General features: G+C 44.2%; 1 protein-coding gene across 2 annotated transcripts; it reads right to left on the bottom strand.

Moving 5' to 3' along the window:
* Positions 1–4,224: 4,224 nt before the first annotated feature.
* CFL2 (cofilin 2) lies at positions 4,225–9,942 on the bottom strand. Of its 2 annotated transcripts, none has more exons than XM_064423971.1 (4): positions 9,785–9,942; positions 8,060–8,367; positions 7,887–7,963; positions 4,225–7,795 (listed from the first exon to the last, which is right to left on the bottom strand). In XM_064423971.1, exons 1-4 carry the CDS (start codon positions 9,785–9,787, stop codon positions 7,683–7,685), a joined length of 501 nt encoding a protein of 166 aa, XP_064280041.1. In that variant the 5' UTR covers positions 9,788–9,942; the 3' UTR covers positions 4,225–7,682. The 2 variants fall into 2 exon arrangements, with proteins under 2 accessions (XP_064280041.1, XP_064280042.1); XM_064423972.1 differs by lacking the exon at positions 9,785–9,942 and adding an exon at positions 8,496–9,338.
* Positions 9,943–17,130: the final 7,188 nt, after the last annotated feature.

The raw sequence follows: 17,130 nt of genomic DNA, 5'->3' as shown, positions 1-17,130 counted from the left end.
GGTCAAGCAAACAGTTTAGTCTTTCCTACAGAAACTGTATATGTTACATATATAATACCTTCTTCCTTTGATAACAATTTCATCCAGTCCATATTAGGCTGAAACATGATGCAGTGTGGGGAAAGTGAGAGCACCAAAACCAAAAAATTAACAAAAAGGAAAAACCAGATCCTAATGCATAACTTCAGGAATAAAAAGTAAAGTGCTAGCAGAGAAAAATATAAGCTTTTTAAAGCTATTAATTTTTTCTCCCAAAATATACCCTTTTGTAACTACAAGTTTTTATCTCATAGCTCAAAAAGCATTAATACTATAAAGTGTGACTTACAAAAATCCTATATTCTTGTCTGTTAACCACTGAATGTGATCCAGACACTATTTTAAGAAGAAACTGGGAGGGTCTGTATTTGCACACAATGTAAGATGCTGATGTGAAGAGAAGTAACTCTTCTCACATTTCCACAGTTCACTGTTACAGCAGAAAAACTGGTTATTAACACCTTGCTATAAAAACAACAACCAAAAAAAACAAGATAAAATCTTACCCTCACTATCTTCCATACAAGATAGCTATTAATTAACATAAGATTCTGAATTACTATTACTGTTAAATGTATATTTATGTGTCATTATTACTTTGTGCACAAATTAACTGCAGATAAACACAGAGCCAGCCACAGGCTTCTTGAATCTGGTGTGCCCAAAACAATTACTGGAAGTATTTCAACTTTGTATTTTCTCTTACCACAGTTCTTTTCTGGGGTTTTCCAAGACCGTGCACAACTCATCTGACAAGGTCATATTTTGTACCTGCAGGTACAATAGCTGCAAACAGGTACAACAGCTGAAAACAATTATGATGCCATAAGCATTAATTTCACTGCTGCATTTTGGCTTTATGCGTCACGGTGGGATGAGACACATTGCTCTCTCCCTTCTGGTAATCAGAAAAAAAAAATTAAATTTGTAGCTGAGATCCTTGACTGTATTACCCTAAGAAAAAGTTGTAATTGCAGTCTGTCCATTTTATTCAGAAACAAAAGGTGAAACACTTTAAATATTGATACCACAGTGACCTCAACATCTTCCAGGAGAGGAAATGCATCCAGCTATGTAAAAAAGCAAAGCAAACTGCTCTGATATGAATGCTCCAGCACTTCTTCCATCTTATCACAAAGATCTATGGCAGGTGTTCAGTCAGGAACTCCCTGGAAGACCACCTAACTCTCTGAGAGTTGTCATTGTCCTTGCAAAACTTTTAGCTCAATAAAATAAATAAATAAAATTGATTTCTATTATTACTAATTTTGATTATGACCACTTTTAAATGTTCCTCAAGCTGTGTTGCGAGATTACATTGGCAGTGCTGAACACTAGGCAGTTAAAATTGTAATGGAGTGAGTGAATTAAAATAATGAGATCAGAGCAACTGCCAGAATTATTAAAAGGTTATATATCTAAATATAGCTTGTCCTGAAGATATTTCCAACCAGTGCACCTGTCGAACTAAATCGATAAAACTGGTTAGAATCAAAGCCAGGTGTTTTTGTCAGGACCGGTAAAAAGAAAACATTAAAAAGTTGTTATTACACCCAGCTTGCAAAGTCTTTATCTGAGCAAAAACATTTGCTCAGAATTAAAACATCCTTTCCTGTTTCCACAAATTTTCTGTGTTGGGCTATTCCACACCAACCTGAATGAGGTGACCTTTCATCAGAATAACCCAGCAGTCAGAGATGGCACACAGGGCCAAACATGTTCAGTGGCCACGCAGGCTAATACCGTGCATTTGTTTCCTATGGGTGTTCTACAAGATGCCTTTCTACTTTAGTCACACAGAATAAATATTGTTTAGGAATTCTGGTTACTTGGAAGGAGAGTTCTGGGAACTGAATTTGAAGTGTGGATGCAGAGAAATAATGCAGCACTACAAAAGGAATTTGTCAAGCAGACGACTAAAAATCCTCAGGTGACAGATTCTGCCTCAGTATATTCAGTGAAGAGCTAAAATTATGCTGCTGCTGCTGCTTAAAAGAATTTATGCAGACAATGAATTCTGTGGACTGGGAAGTGTTTCATCTTTAAGTCATGCTTAAATAACAGGGCTAAGATGCAAAAATATGACCAAGAATTATATTTGTCACTTGCAGTCACCTAATTAAGAACTACATCCGTTCATCCTCAGTGCCCGTGTAATAGCATAATTATTGTATTCGGTGTAATCAAACCCCACACATTTTTAAAGGATTGTTCAAATGCAGCTTAGGTGCATCTCTCCATGTGACGTGGCTAACCAAGAGCACTGCTGTAGCAGGGCTTCACTTTTGTAGGAGTTAACCACATTTCACTGATAAAGAGCTGTGTGTTCACATTTCATTGCATGAAAGCATTGAGACAGTTGAGACTGTGGAATCAGTATGTTCAGGCAGAGCAAAAGATAACATAAGCCCAGTCATTACAGCTGCAAACTCCTACTGAAATTAAAAGGAAACAAATCCTCTGCTGTAACCCTTTCTCCCCCACCAGATGTACAGGTCTCTATGAAAAACCTGCTGCTTCTAAACCTTCTCTGCTTCTCTGCACCTTGTTTGCTACAAGCACATTCCATTTTCTGTTGAAACAGCCAAAATGGAAGAAAAGCTTAGCTCTCACATCAGCTTTAATAGAAGGTCACAGATGAAAGCAGTGCTGCCACTACGAGGAAGCAGACACAAATAAGGCTCTCTAAACTGGTTCTCAAAATCCAAGCCAATGTACACCCTGCAGCTGTGCTCACCAGAGATTAACTGATGCTTTTATAACTTTCTGCATAATAGAAAAGGTTTCAAGGGGCACAATATTACAGCGGTTAGTTTTTCTAAACCAAACTCCTACAATCACAAACAAGAGAGAGGAAAAACAGATACTGAAAGGTACAAGTGGAGATTGTCTGTAAACCTTTACAGAAGACAGTGGTAGGGATTTGCAGTGACACAGCTGTTTTTAAAAATAAAGAGCTGGAAGAGGAGAGGCATGATTACACATACATTTCTAAGCCTGTACACACAAGAATAAAAATTAGGCTAGCAGTGGGAAATTGAAGTTTGTATATTATTTTACAGTCCAAATTGACATTTAGAAACTTCTAAAATAATCAGCAGCACCTTCAAGCTTTTTTTCCCCAATCATTAGTTTTCTAAATAATTATGAAGCAAAGCTGACAACAGAAACATTAACCTACAATGAGTTATTAAAAAGACAATCACAGAATCTTAGGAATGTCAAAATTACTTTCAGTACCTCAAATTAGCACAGTTTTTCTCTAAGCTTTACAATGTAAAAAGACAACTCTGTGAAATCATTAAGCAAACATAAATTATGTCACCTGTTTGAACATTCTACGAAAAGATTTAATTTTTACTGCTGTACTTTTTTTTCAGAGGTTACAAGTAGAACGCATAGATAAGTAATTCAAGAAAGAGTAAGATGTATGGGGGTTATTGTAGATTCAACAGCATGGGAGGTGAGGCAGAAAAATGTCCAAATTCAATAGGGTCAAGCACTGGATATGAATTTAGTAAACACAGTAATTTTTATTTAAAAACTTCAGAGACCTTTCATTCTTTTTAATGCACATTCTTATGTATGTTCACCACAGCCATGGAGAAGGCTTATGTTAGACAAACAGTAAAGGGTTTTTGAATGCACATTGTTAAAGTCTGCCTTCCCTGGAGAATCCAATGAAGCTGTTTCTTCACAGCTTTGTTTATAACATTAACTATTCCAGATAACATATTCCTAGATCCAAGAAATCTTATATCAACAAGAGACATGCCACTGACACCAAAACGGTGATATTTTGATCTTTCTTCATAGAGTCAATTTTTTCACACTACATCAGTTCACTTCCTTCCCTGTATTAGAAATGACTTGCCAGTGTAAACATACTTTTTTACATTTACTATATAAAAGCCATCTAATTTCCTGAACACATGAGCTGGGATCGAACAAAAGAAAAAGGTTATCTGGAACCAGCCCACTAAAAATTTCTTTATATCCATCTCCAGAGCCACCAGTGCTGGCTTTTGCTACTGTTGGGTATTGAACTGAATGGGCAGCAGATGAAACCTAAAAATCCAGGTATTCCACAGCTTCTTTCACAGTATCTGGGCTGCTCCCAGTCCAAAGGGAACAAAGTGATTAGCGTAGGTGCTGTCTAGCACACAAACAAACTCAACAACTGAAGACATTTAAATTAATTTTATTTATACCAGGTTTTCAAAATCAGAAATATTTCAAAGAAGTTCAATAGACAGGTGCTACATTGATGATCTCTGATCCACCATTAGTGCCGTGTTTTCACTCTACAATCATTAACTCGCCACCACAAACTAAAGGGGACTTACAGAAGTTTATAAAAAATAGGCAGACATGAAAATTTGGTTTATACTGGAATTGGCATAAGAGAGTAAAGCTTATTATCAAATTGTGGCAATCACTGTATTCCATCACTTGTTTTGAGGGAAGGGTAGAGAAGGGAAAGTCTTCCACTTAGCGAAACACTTTGGGTTTAACAGAGCATACTCAAACTCCGCTTCATGATCTGACTAGGAGCGATTTTTACACTCAAGTCCATATAAACTTAAGCTTTGCACTTCTAAAATCGCCACAAGCATAAACCTCACTTACATACTCTAGTTTTGGATTGAGTTCCCTTTTCAGAGAAATCAAACCCATCTATCTATACCTCTTCCAGGATTTACCAAATCAAACAAAATTGCTGGCTTTGAAATTTTTTAGAAAAAAAATGCCATCTCTGCACAAGCTACTCTCATGAAAAATTTATTTAACATTTCTTTATCAATAAAATAACTGAGGCCAAGATATCCAAAAGTCACGTCTACACAGAGATACACAGAAGATATTCAACTTGAGAGGATTTTCCTCCACTTCTTGATCACAATGAGGCCCTCACCATTTTGCATAATGACAGAAAACAACAGCTGACAAACCATTTTGGAACAGATGCCAGCTGTCTCTCATTTGTTTTATAATTCAAACAGTAACAGTTCTGTAGCACTTTATTGGTTTTTGTTTTTTTGTTTTTGTTTTTTTTAAAATCGAGCCATCTGAATTGGACCTCACATCAGTCAGTCAGTCATTCATTTCAAGAACAAACTGAAGGCTTGATCCTTTTGGATCCAAAACTTTAATTTGGTAGGAATCTTACATAAAGACAGTTTGTGCTTCAATTTCATAGCTAGTCAGACTGAGTGAATATACACCTAAGCTAGTTTAAAAAAAAAAAAAAAAACCTCATAATATTCAACTAAGAAGCCACAGATATTTTTCCGGACTGCAGCAAAGACAAACAATAAATTTAAACACGGTACTCCTTAAAAAAAGTTTACTGTCTAAAATGAAAATTCAAATGGTTTATTAAAATTTAACATTTTCCATTTTGGCTTTTTCTAAAGAAACAATTTATTCCTTGTGAAAATGCAGTTAAAAGATAATTTCATTTTACTGTACTGAGCTCAAGTTAAACATAAAGCACAAAGATCTTTACATTAAACTGGGCTTTGCATACAACGTGAATGATCAGAAATGGACTATTTTGAGGAATAAAAAGTTGTGGGTTTTTTTTTTTTTCATCTAGACAACATGCATACCATCAGTTATTTTGCAATCTTAAAAGGTACCTGAAAGGAGAGTTTTGTAGAACAAAACCAAGACTCATTAATACACTTAGTAAGTCAGTGGTCATCATGCCTTTTTACTTAAATTCTAGTAAAGTTTAGTCTACATAGAACAGCAAACACAATGAAGTGTGCAAGTCATAGGGATAGCCAGAAGCCTGAAATAAAGTCTTAAAGTTCTACAGGACAAGAGAGCCTAAACACAGTACCACTAGGTTACTTAAACTATTGCGGGGGGGAAAAAAAGACAGAAAGTATTTGGATTATTATCTGCTTCTTTGTTGAAAAAGGGCTATGGACTGAACATAAAGAGCCTGCATTTAAAAGCTCCACAGTTCTACTCTACCAACTTTTTAAAATAAGGTAATGATAAAAGAGCATTCCTTCTAGCAGCATGTACAGTTCAGCTGCCAGTGGCTGCCTAACAGCGCTCCTTTATGCATACCAGGAGAATCATGTCCAGTTTTGCCATTTGTGGATAACGATGACAAGATACAAAAGCATGTGTTTGCCATAAATAGCTCTGGCTAACGGAGGATTGCTCACACAGAGCAGATCAAATTCTCTATAAGGAGAGCATTATTTGGCTCCCAGCCAAAACACGTCCCCTATGCAAGCCTCAGTAGTGGCAAACACTTTCCAGTTCTATTTACATAGAAACTAACAAGTAGAACAGTTCATTTAGGCTTATTCTTGTACTGAGTCGGTCTAACCGTAACACTCAAGAAATAAAAATTATTTCCCCGCTTCCTACTCTGCATGTAACTGTTATTACACATCATCTTACCCAGAAACACAGCAAGCTGTAAAAACTCGTGCAAGGTTTTACTCTGCCATGTAGAACTTTAAGAACATTCAGGTACAAAACACACTGCATGGTTAATTACTTTGTATTTTTTAAGTTTCTGACATAAGTGTTTCATGGAACTAATGGTCTCCAGTAGTGGTAGCTTCTTTACTTTATGGTAAACTAGGAGCAGGTCCTTTATTCAACGGCCAGAACAGAGCCACAAAGTATTGTAAAGCAGTGCCTAAGTCAGTATTAAAAACTTGCATTATTCAAGATGAGATTAATGATTGTTTACCTTTACAATACTTTCCACAGAAGTTATTTGAAATATGCTTAAACACTTAAAAACTATTATTTTCCAATGAAAACAAGGCAACGTTCTGTAATAAGCCACAAGTTTTATTGCAACGTGGCCATTTTTGATCTCAAAGAACAAGGTTCCATTTAAGGCTCTTTTTAATACAGAAATTGCCACCATGACTGATGTTTTACAAAACTTTAGTGTTTCAAGACTCACATGGTAAACAGATAACTTCTACTCCTGTTCAGTAGTGTACATTCAATGGAAAACGAAAGGCATCGTAACAGCTACTTCATTTATAAAGATATGCATGTAACAGGAATGAAACTGAGGTACTACAATAATTTGATGACACAGTTACAGCAACTTAATTGGCATTCCTTGGGGGGCGGGGGGCAGGTCAAACATATTACAAAAAAGTGCTTTAAATGCATAGTGTTGTGTGCTGCCATGTCACAAAAATAGGCTTGTCAAGGCAGGTGAGGTGTATGAATGCACAAGAGCCTCATGGAACTGCAATCAAGTGCAACTGTAAGTAATACTGTAGAGAGTCTACCATCCGACCAGTGGACAATACTTTCAAGGCATTCGATTAGCTTACCCTTTGCTGTCTGCTAGACTATTTACATTAACTATCACATTCATTGAACATGTTGCAAGGAATGCCTGCAACGTCAGTTTTGGCCAAGAGTATGACGTGAAAGCATTCCTTGAATCCTACATACAACTACCAGGATTAAACAGTCTAATGGCAATCACTGGTAGACTGCTTAACAATGACATCTCCTTCAGGGCAGTGGGGAAGGGACTTATTTTTTGAGGAGGGGAGGGGATGGGGAGACTAATACTATTCCAATTGAACGAGCTGCAGAAATGGAAGCTCCTTAGATCCAGATGGCACTTGTCTGTCTTTTTATAAGGGTTTTCCTTCAAGTGAAACTACCACGTTGCCTCCCAATTTCTCTCCAAGTGTTGAACGGTCCTTAATATCATCCAAACCATTTACTTGCCACTCATGTTTAATACCTGAAAGACAGATGGACAACAATGTACTTGTGAGAACCTCAACAACTAAATGGCACAGTGGTTAAGGAGAAAAACATTTTTAGGTCCATACCTGTAAATTTCTTTTTAATGGCATCTTTAGAGCTTGCGTAGATCATCTTGCTTTTTAAAGGTGCACTTTCAGGAGCCCTTTAAAGAAAAAAGCCAACAACAAAACAGTTACTAAGTCATCCAGCGGTAGCTCCAGAATATTCAATTTTGACAGCAAGCTTTGCTTTCACACACCAGAATATAAATACCAGGTCTTCTTTCTTAGATTCCTTTGTCTCATATGTGGCATCATACAAAGCGTATCGGCAATCATTCAAAGGTAGCAACTTCACAAAGGCTGTGTAGGGGTCCTCCACAGTATCACCAATGTCACCAACCAATATCTGCTTTGCCTCCTCTACAATTATTTGTTTTTTGTCATCACTTAAGCAGAAGAGAACAGCTTTCTTTCTTTTTTTAATCTCTTCTGGGGTTGAAGATTTCCTTACTTTCATGTCATTAAAAACCTTTATGACTTCATCGTTCACTGTTACTCCAGAAGCCTGTAAAATGAGATCAAAGGAATAACTTAAACAGCAAAAATTAACACTCACTAGAAGAAGATGATAGCCCACAGTGCTAGATAAAGAAGTCTGCCTGCCCCCGTAAGAATAAAAATACTATACTCAACCTGAACACACTATGAATTTAGTAATATTTGTAGGACTGGAGCAGGGGATACACAGGAGGCATGAATTCAGTAGTTTCTTGTTGTAGATCTCAGCATTTTCAGCTGCAATTCTGGACAGCAGTTTCATACAACCAGTCACACAACTGTACTACTCACACAGTTTTCCTCTACCTTATCATGCATTTGGCTTATTTGGGGGGAGGGGAAGAGGGAGTGATGAGGGGGTAGGCACTGAACACAGGAGAGGAGTTTGTAATTTTCGGTTGGGATAGGAGGGGGTGGGGTTTTGGTGGGTAGATTTTTGTTGGCTTTTTTTCTTTTAGTAGAGCAAACGCTACAGCAGCAGCTCACATCCAGCGCTGTCATGACTCTCATTTTGTTGAGTGAGGTAAGGCTCTACAAGCAGCACAAATGTTTTCTGCATTGTGTCAGCTTCAACACCGCGCCTTAAGAACTCCCGAATTTTACTTCAAACTGCTGCGGGAGTATTGTTTGACTGCTCTTCGTTCACATAAAAATACCGATTACAACTGTACAGCTCCCCATAAGGGTCGCAAGCCGCTCAAAACCAGAGCCTGAACCAGCAAGGAAACAAAACACCGGCAGGGCAAACAGGGAGCTCCAGGCAAAATGAAAATAATTTAGCAAGCCCCGCTGCGAGTGAGCAAGCGAGCTCAGCCCATCTGCAGCGCCCTTGCTCTCGGTCCAGCAATTACATCTGCCGAGGCAGGCGCTGCCAGCGCAGGCTGCCCGGGAGGGAAGGCAGGTGCGCGGCTCGCAGGGAGCCGCCGGCTTTGTCCCCGGGGGCCGGCGGGCCCCTCTCGCGCTTTGTTCGCGGGGACGGAGGGAACCCCGCCGCCCGCGCCCGCCGCCCGCGCCCGCCGCACCGCGCCCCGGCCCCAGCGCTCCCGCACGGCCGCTCCTCGGGCCCGGGCACCAGGCGGCCGGGCGGCGGCTCCTCGGGCCGAGTGCGGGACCCTTCTCTCCGCGCCCACCGCCCCTCACCGCACCGCCGGGTACTCGCACGCCCGGGCGGGGCCGCAGGGAGCGCCGCGCCGCCCGCCCGGTCCAGGCCCCGGCCCCCGGCCCCGGCCCCAGCCCCGCCGCCCGCAGCTGCCCCGCGGCCGCTCCCGCGTCCCCTTCCCCCCGCACCCGGCTAAAATTAGACTAAAATGGCCGCCGGAGGCCGCGCCGGGCCGGGCCTGCCCTGCTCAGCCTCGCTCGGCTCCGCCGGGCCGCGCCAGCGCCCGCACCGCCCTCCCCGCCCGTCCGCGCCGCGCCGCCCTTACCATGGCGCCGGGTCCCGGGGCGGCGGCGGCTGCCTGCGGTGCGGGGCTGCTGCACGCAGAGAGCGCTGCGCTGCGCTGGGGGCGAGGCGGGCGGGGACTCGGCCGGGCGGGGGATGAGCCGCAGCGGCCGGGGAGGGCCGGTCACATGGGCCGCGCCGCCACCACGTGCCACCGCCGGCCGCGCTGGGCCGGCCCCCGCCGCGTAGGGCCCGCAGGCGGCGGGTCCGGTGGCTCGCAGGGCGGAGAGGGCGGCAGCGCCGGGCTGCGGGTGTCTGCCCTGCGCCCCGCAGCCCCGGGCAGCCCCTTCGGCGGGCCCCGGCAGCGGCCGGCTGGCTGCCTGCGGGCGAGGCGGCCCCTCCGCGGCTCGGAGCACCAGCGTCAGGCCGGGGCGCGATGGCGGCGCGGCTGCTCTGAGCCGCCCTGCCCAGCGCTGCCCTGCCCCGCTCCGCCCGGCGCCGCTCCCCTGGCCGAGGCGCTTTCTGCTGCTCGAAAGGGTTTGCCCCGGATCGCGGCTCGTGGCCGGGCGCCGTCAGGCTGCCCGCTGACCCCCGCCGGTGGGCACAGGCGGCATTGTGCCGCTCCGTGTGGCACCCCGCCTTGTCCCCGCTGAAGGGGATCTGTGCTGCTGCCCCGGGCTGTGCAGGGAAGGGCCTGGGCACACGGGGACCTGGCACAAAGAGTGCTCTTTTTGCGGTCTTGGCAGAGATGCTCAGACAGTGGGGCGGGACACAGCACGTAGGGCAGAAGGTGCATTGAAAGATGAGAAAATGAGTTACAGGAAAACAAGGAAGGACAGCTCTCCTGACAGTGTTATACTGTTCCATGCTTCCAGACAGGGCTTCAGGCACAGGCAACAGAGCATTTTATCTCTAGCCCATCCAAGTGGACAAGAGGATTCTCAGTCCTGTGTGACTCTGCACCTTGAACTGGTGTGTCTGAAAACCAAGAAATCCTAAACACTGAGGACCTCCAGGAGCTGTACCTGTGAGTCTCCAGCCTGCATTGTGACCAGCCAGCTCTTTCTTTCCCAAACACTTGAACTGCTAGCAGTGTGGTGGTAGAAACCGACAAGCCAGTGTTTGTCAGCAGGTGTGAATGTGTATTAGATTCCTCTATGTATTTTAGATACATATATATTCATATATTCATACTGCATTGTGTGAGGCATATGTTGACATTTCTTCCCCCCCCAGACACTATTTTTCTAATGTCCTTTTGAGTTACACCCGACCCTCTGGGTATGTCCTGCCCCCCAGATGCAGAATTCAAGACTGATTAGCATCATCAACATCCAAAATTTGATCCATCAGCCTTAAAATCACTAGTCCAGAGCTATATTTACTCCTCAGCTCCTTATAGCCACACATTCAGAACTTCCTGCTGCCACTGAGCTCTGTTCAACTCGAGTCTTTTTTTCCCAGATGATGGCCACTCAGTTACTTTTACTGCCTGTGCAAGTGCCAGCACTGTGGGTCTCAAGAAGGAGTACCTTTATGTTGTATTTGGCAAGCAGGTGTAGCTGTGCCCATGTGCAGTACATCCTCTGGTGCTACTGACCACAGTTGCTGCCATGGGCTCAGCAAACTTCTTCTAACATGTGCACAAGACCAGAAATCTGGTGTGTGAGTGCCCTAACTTCACACTCTTGCAGAGCACCCTCAGCCACCCACATGGGGCCTCTGCCCTGCACATCCCAGGCTCCTAAAATGAAAAGTGTGGAGTTACCAGCTCCAGAGTTGCGTGGTTGGATAGGTGCTCCAGGGATGACAACTGCAAAACTGTGCATGACGTATCCTCTGTTTTTAACACCATGGAAACAGAATAATGAATCAGAAGTGCTTGCTACTCTCTTCATCTCACAAGGTGCATACTTGAGGTACCCAGGCACTAAGGGCTGCTGCTGCTGCTGCTGCTGCACATCACTGACTGATACTTGGCAGTCACCAAAGTACAGAAGCAGCACAGGCTGAAGGAGGAGTATTTTCTGACTTTACAGAAATCTCTGACAGAAATTAGTTTGCCAAAATTTGAGAGCATTTCTTAGAGGTGAAAAACAGGTCACAGGTAAACAGAAAAGGGGCTTCTTATTTTCAGTGAAATTAATTTTGAACTCCTGGTGACTGCAGTGATCAGAGAAGGAATTTGTGACAGAGCCCAGTGGTGAACTTTGGAGACCACAGAAATGGCCAGTATCCAGCCAACAGCAGTAATGACCAAGCAAATCTTACTGCTGAAGCACACTCAGACAAAGCTGGTTCCTCACTTCGGCATCTCACTGCACTCGGGAAGCATCGAGTTTCACTACCCCTGTGCCACAAGACCCGCATCCCACCAGGCACCACCGAAATAGCCCAATGATTCAGAGAGCCCAGCAGCAGCAGCAGTAAAAGCTTTGTGAATGATACCCTCTGCGGAGCGCATGCCTCTGAGGAAGCCCTCCAAGGCTCCCTTCACCCTCTGTGGATGGAAGCAATGACTCACCGTGAAGCAGGAGGCACTCTTTGTTTGGATTCAGCTCTGGGTGCTCATTAGTGAGAAATTATTATAATCGACTAAGCTGCCTTATGCACTGGAGCCCTTTGGTATCACAGTCCTTTCCTTTAGCATGCTGTGCACCCTGTTTGTTTTCTCATCCTCACTGAGCTCAGTGTTACCACTTGAGCCCCGTTTCCCATGGAAGCAAGGCCTCTGCTGGGCCTCCTCAGGCACCCCCTCTCTCACTTGGGCTAGTCCTTGTCTCAGTGACTTCTTAACTTGTTAGCTTTTTTAAATCTGACAGAAAAATGGAGCTCACAAAAGTAATTAAGATCCTTAATTAAGTAATTAAATTTTATAAAATAATCCATTTGAGTTAGAAGAAAGTGGGGCTATATGTCTATCAGTCCAATTCAGGAACCTGTTGGTTTCTGCTAGGGGACATTGGAGCTCTTATGGTGTAGCCAGATTACCTTCAAGAGGACTAAGCACAGAGAAAGGAAAAGCAGAGGAACTTGCACAGATGCACATTGAAATAACAGAGAGTCTCAATACCATTCAGTTCAAAAAATCAACCTGTCAAGGGAGAGAAATCCACAGGAAACTGCATCTGGTGAGATCTCTTGCTCAGGACACTTTTTTTTCCCCCTTTACTGACCTGCATACCCCTGCAAAACACCAAGTTTCCCTCTAACAATTCTGTATTTTCAGTGGGAGTGCGAAGAAAGCCAGACAAAGTCCAAACTTTTGGTAATGTAAGAGAGTATTAGAGAAAAGCTGTGAAATGCTAACATTGAATCTTTTTCTCTATTGACATTGCAGATACATTCCTCAAAAAAAACCAAAAAAAAAAAAAACCACAAACCCCCATAAGCAAAAAAACAATAGTAAATATATTTGACTCTTAAGTTGTGGGTCCTGTCACGATTTTGCTGCAAGTTAGGAAGACTCGCAGTGCCTCCCTGTGAGCTAGCTCAGAGCCTGAGGCGAGGGGCAGCGCGCCTGTGCTCGCGTGAGGCACGGATCCCCGTAAGGGCGGCTCCAGACTCCACTGTCCCTTTTCCACAGATCCCTCGTGCTGTTCAAGCGGCCTCGAGCTGCGGCGCGGTCCCGGCGAGCCGCTGTGGCGGGGCAGGGAGCGGGGCGCTGCCGCCGGGCCCTTGCGTCACCCGCACCGGAGCCGCGGCCGCCGCGCCGAGCCAGGACATTCCTGCCGTGAGTCACGGCCCGGCCGCTCCCGCTGCCGCCGCCTCGCAGCCCCGGCCCGCCAGCTGCTGCCGCGGGGCCGGGAGCGCTGCCCGCCTGCCCGCCGCCTCGCCCGGGGCCCGGGAGCCTTCCCGTCCGCCCCGCCGGCTCGGCGAGGGATGCGCTGGCGGGGGCGGCTGTGCCCGCCCCAGCGCTGCACGCTTCGCTCGGGTTAAGCAGCTCCTCCCCTGCCAAGCGGGGAAGGCCCTTTTCGGCCCGTGCAGGGATGCGGCTGAGGAAAAGCCTTCCTTTTTCCTCGTCAGCCACCGGCGTTGCCTGGACGAGCTGCCCTGCCGGCCCTTTGCCAGAAGGGCAGGCAGGAGGAGGCAGCAGGGATGCTCGAGGAGCAGCAGCCGCGTGTTTGTCGCGGAAGGGTGGAATTCCCCCTCTCCCGCCGCGCCGGTAACTCACACGTGTCGCTGAATCCCAACGCCGGGCAGCCACGGGCCTGTCAATGGACAGCGAAAGAGAGGTTTAATTAAAATGTTATGGCTCGCAGTGACATCCTGTTAGGGATGGTATTTAAACACAGCAAAAAAAGGAAATAAAAATTCGTCCTGTGAGAGAAAAATGAAAAATAATGGCAGAACAGAACAGAACAAAAAAATTCCTTTGCAGTTTAAAATACGGGGAAACTTTGCTCAGCCTTATTAATAAAAACAGAAGATAAAAATGACCTTTACATAATTAGCACGTATTTGACTTTTACAAGGGTTTACACATTTGCAGCACTAGAAGAAATAGCTACTGTTTATCCTGCTAGCCTTTATAATTCCAGTATGCCCTATAAAATGTGTCTTCAACCACTGCAGTGCACTTTTGCTATGCACATGCATAAACAGCACTCAGCAATTTTTAGTTTCCCCATGTCTTACAAAATGAGCAATAGTCCATATGCTGGGAGTCTCCAAGTTCCTATCCTCAAGCTTAGAAAGTCAAATTCTGCTGCCTCTTATGCTAGGATTTTAGTGGACTTACCATAGCACAGAACCAGAAGTTTTTGTTTCTTTTTAAAATCAGAAGAGAGATAAAAGTGTGGTTTCTTTTCTTACTCTGTGTTGTGGCTCAACAGTTAGTTCTTTGCTCACAATATTATATTAATTATATTATATTACATATTATATTTAGTATGAAAATATATTTACACAAAGAAGGAGTAAGGACAGTACTAGTGTTACTGAAGTGCACATCTACAATTCTCTTAGCAGTGAGTTCATCTTGTTTATGTTTCTGAAAACCTGTTGAGCCACAGAGCAGTGACTCCTCTCAGCAGATGAGCATGACAGCTGGAAAGGGTCATTTCTTGAACAGCCTCAGCCTGGTTTGCAGGACAAGTGCCAAAAGTTAGGATACAGCCAGCCATCTCAGCAGATGGCACAGTTTAAACTGGTGCACCTCCAGGAAAAGGTGGCAATGGTTTCCAAAAGCTCTTTTCTTTAGGATAGGTGAGTGCCGACCTTTGAGTTGCTGGGACTGGCACATAATGTGTATAATGATTCAACTTTCTGTTCTTTTTCACAGAACCACCCCCACCCCCCAAGACAGCCAGGGTTCCTGGTGGGACAAGGAATTCTTGTTTTTCTGTGCCTGGACAAGTGCAAAGCAGTACTGTACACAGACTGTACAGACATTTCAGTCATTAATCCCAAGTTTTCCAGGCTTGGCCTGATTCTGCTACTAACCTGCATTGTTCTGTGCTCCTTTTCCTGCTGGGGTTATGTCACCATGTTGGAATAAGGCCCTTAGAAAATGGACTGCTTCTAATCATGATCAGTACTTCTATGATATTGCGGGTCTGATTTAAGGAGACATCTTTTAAATACAAAAAAGACTCACTGGTAAAGGATCAAATACTCTCCACGAGATAGATGGAGCCACAACTAAGTGTGAAGATGGCAGAGGTTAATTCATATGGCCTGTTTTGACTGGAAGTTGTAAAGGTCAGACAAAAAGGACAGACACTTTTGGTTCTGGAGTTTTAACACTCTTAAAATTGCTCCAGACAGATCTGGGACTCAGTTTGCAGCATTGCATCTGAATGAAAGGAAATTCTGTTTGATGAAGGTTGACTCCAAACGTTGGTTCTAAGAAACCTCTTAAAAGCAGCAACTATGGAAACAAAAGATGCACCATCTAAACCTATTCAAGCATTTCAAAGCCCCCTCACAAGACAAGGTGCTTAAAAAGTTGATAGCGCCTTTTAAAACCACAAAGTTTTTCTTTTTCAGACAGCAGTCTAAAAATAGAACTTTAGCTAAGCCTAACATGCTAAATACATGAGTTGAGATCACTTTCTGGTGGTTGAGGATGGGCTTTAGGATGACTGAGGCCTGGGAATATTTATAACCATTGCTGGACCGTGGGGCCTGTCGGTCAGTGCAGAAGTGTCCTCTGGTGACAGCAGCACTCACGAGCTGTGCCAGGACAGCAGAGCCCAGCATGTGACTGATGGTGGGATCTGCACAGGAATGCTCATGAAAAGCAACTGTGAAGCCCCACGCTGCCCAGAGTCAAATGCAGAACTGTCATCCAAACATTTTAGCATCCTGCCTCCTATTTCTGCCATTTTGAACGCAGAATTCACAGCAGCTGAGCCACAGCACTGCCTGTCTCTTCAAAAGTCATTTCCTCTCCAAGCTAATTTTATTTGTAGGGTGCTCGAAGGAGAAAAATTAGAAAGCACATAGATTATAATACACGTTCTTATAGGACTGTTAACCTAGGAACTATCAATATAAATCCTAAATATATTGGTAAGACAAGACTAGCACATTGACAAAGCTGAAGTTGGACTGTGTGCTATCCTAGCAGAGCAAGGTAATCCTTGTAAAGGATTCCTTCTAACCTATGTTAGTCAAATAAAGACCCTTTTTCTCGTGGTTCTTTGAAATCGATCTAAGGAAAGAGACGAACAACAGCAGAGAAGACAGAAGTGAAAGCTGATCTTCCATGGCCATCGGCCAGCGTTTTGGAGAGTATGCTGTCATGTAACATCCTTGTAGGAAACTTGGCCCAATCAAACATTTCTCTCATCAAAAGCGAGTGACCTGAACAGCTGGATAAACGTTGTGAGCATGCAGGGAGGCGCAGGCAGAATGCTGGAGCTTGCTGCCTTCTCCTCCCTCTGGCAAAGGCTGTGGGACATCGAGTGGGCTGAGCACCTCCAGTGCTGTGTACCCAGAGCCGCTCGCAGGGCAGCCGCTGATACAGCCCTGTCTTTGGAGACCCAGGAAACACTTTTTTTTTCCTTCTTTCACCCCTAAAAAAATTTAGAGTTGCACCTAAAAATATATATATTTAAAATTAATTTCAGCAGTTTTCCAGGAAAGAAGCACTACAAACACAGGAAACTGATATATTATGGTAAAGAAACAAACCTAAAGTTTGTCTCAGTACAATTTTTGGAAAACACAGGTAGTCTGTGGCTTTCTGCCCCCATAACCTTTCAGGTGTAGCTTGTATTGACGTGCATTTTAATGCACTCCAAAAAATGCCTTGCATTACCTGAAGGGAGCCTACAAGAAAGCTGCAGCGGCTCTGTTTACAAGGGCATGGAGTGACAGGACAAGGGAGAATGGCTTCCCACTACCAGAGAGCAGGTTTAGATTATGTAAGAGGTAGAAATT

The sequence above is a fragment of the Passer domesticus genome, chromosome 6, assembly GCF_036417665.1.
Source record: "Passer domesticus isolate bPasDom1 chromosome 6, bPasDom1.hap1, whole genome shotgun sequence".
Taxonomy (NCBI): Eukaryota; Metazoa; Chordata; class Aves; order Passeriformes; family Passeridae; genus Passer; species Passer domesticus.
The sequence above is the reverse complement of the archived record's forward strand: the minus strand, read 5'-3'. Positions and strand labels throughout refer to the sequence as shown.

What these genes read in the sequence shown, in the direction of transcription:
- CFL2 (XM_064423971.1), bottom strand. An exon ending in GACCTGGTATTTATATTCTG is followed by an intron (nt 7,964 to 8,059) that starts GTGTGTGAAAGC and finishes TTTTCTTTAAAG; the next exon opens with GGCTCCTGAAAGTGCACCTT. An exon ending in CATTAAAAAGAAATTTACAG is followed by an intron (nt 7,796 to 7,886) that starts GTATGGACCTAA and finishes TCTGTCTTTCAG; the next exon opens with GTATTAAACATGAGTGGCAA.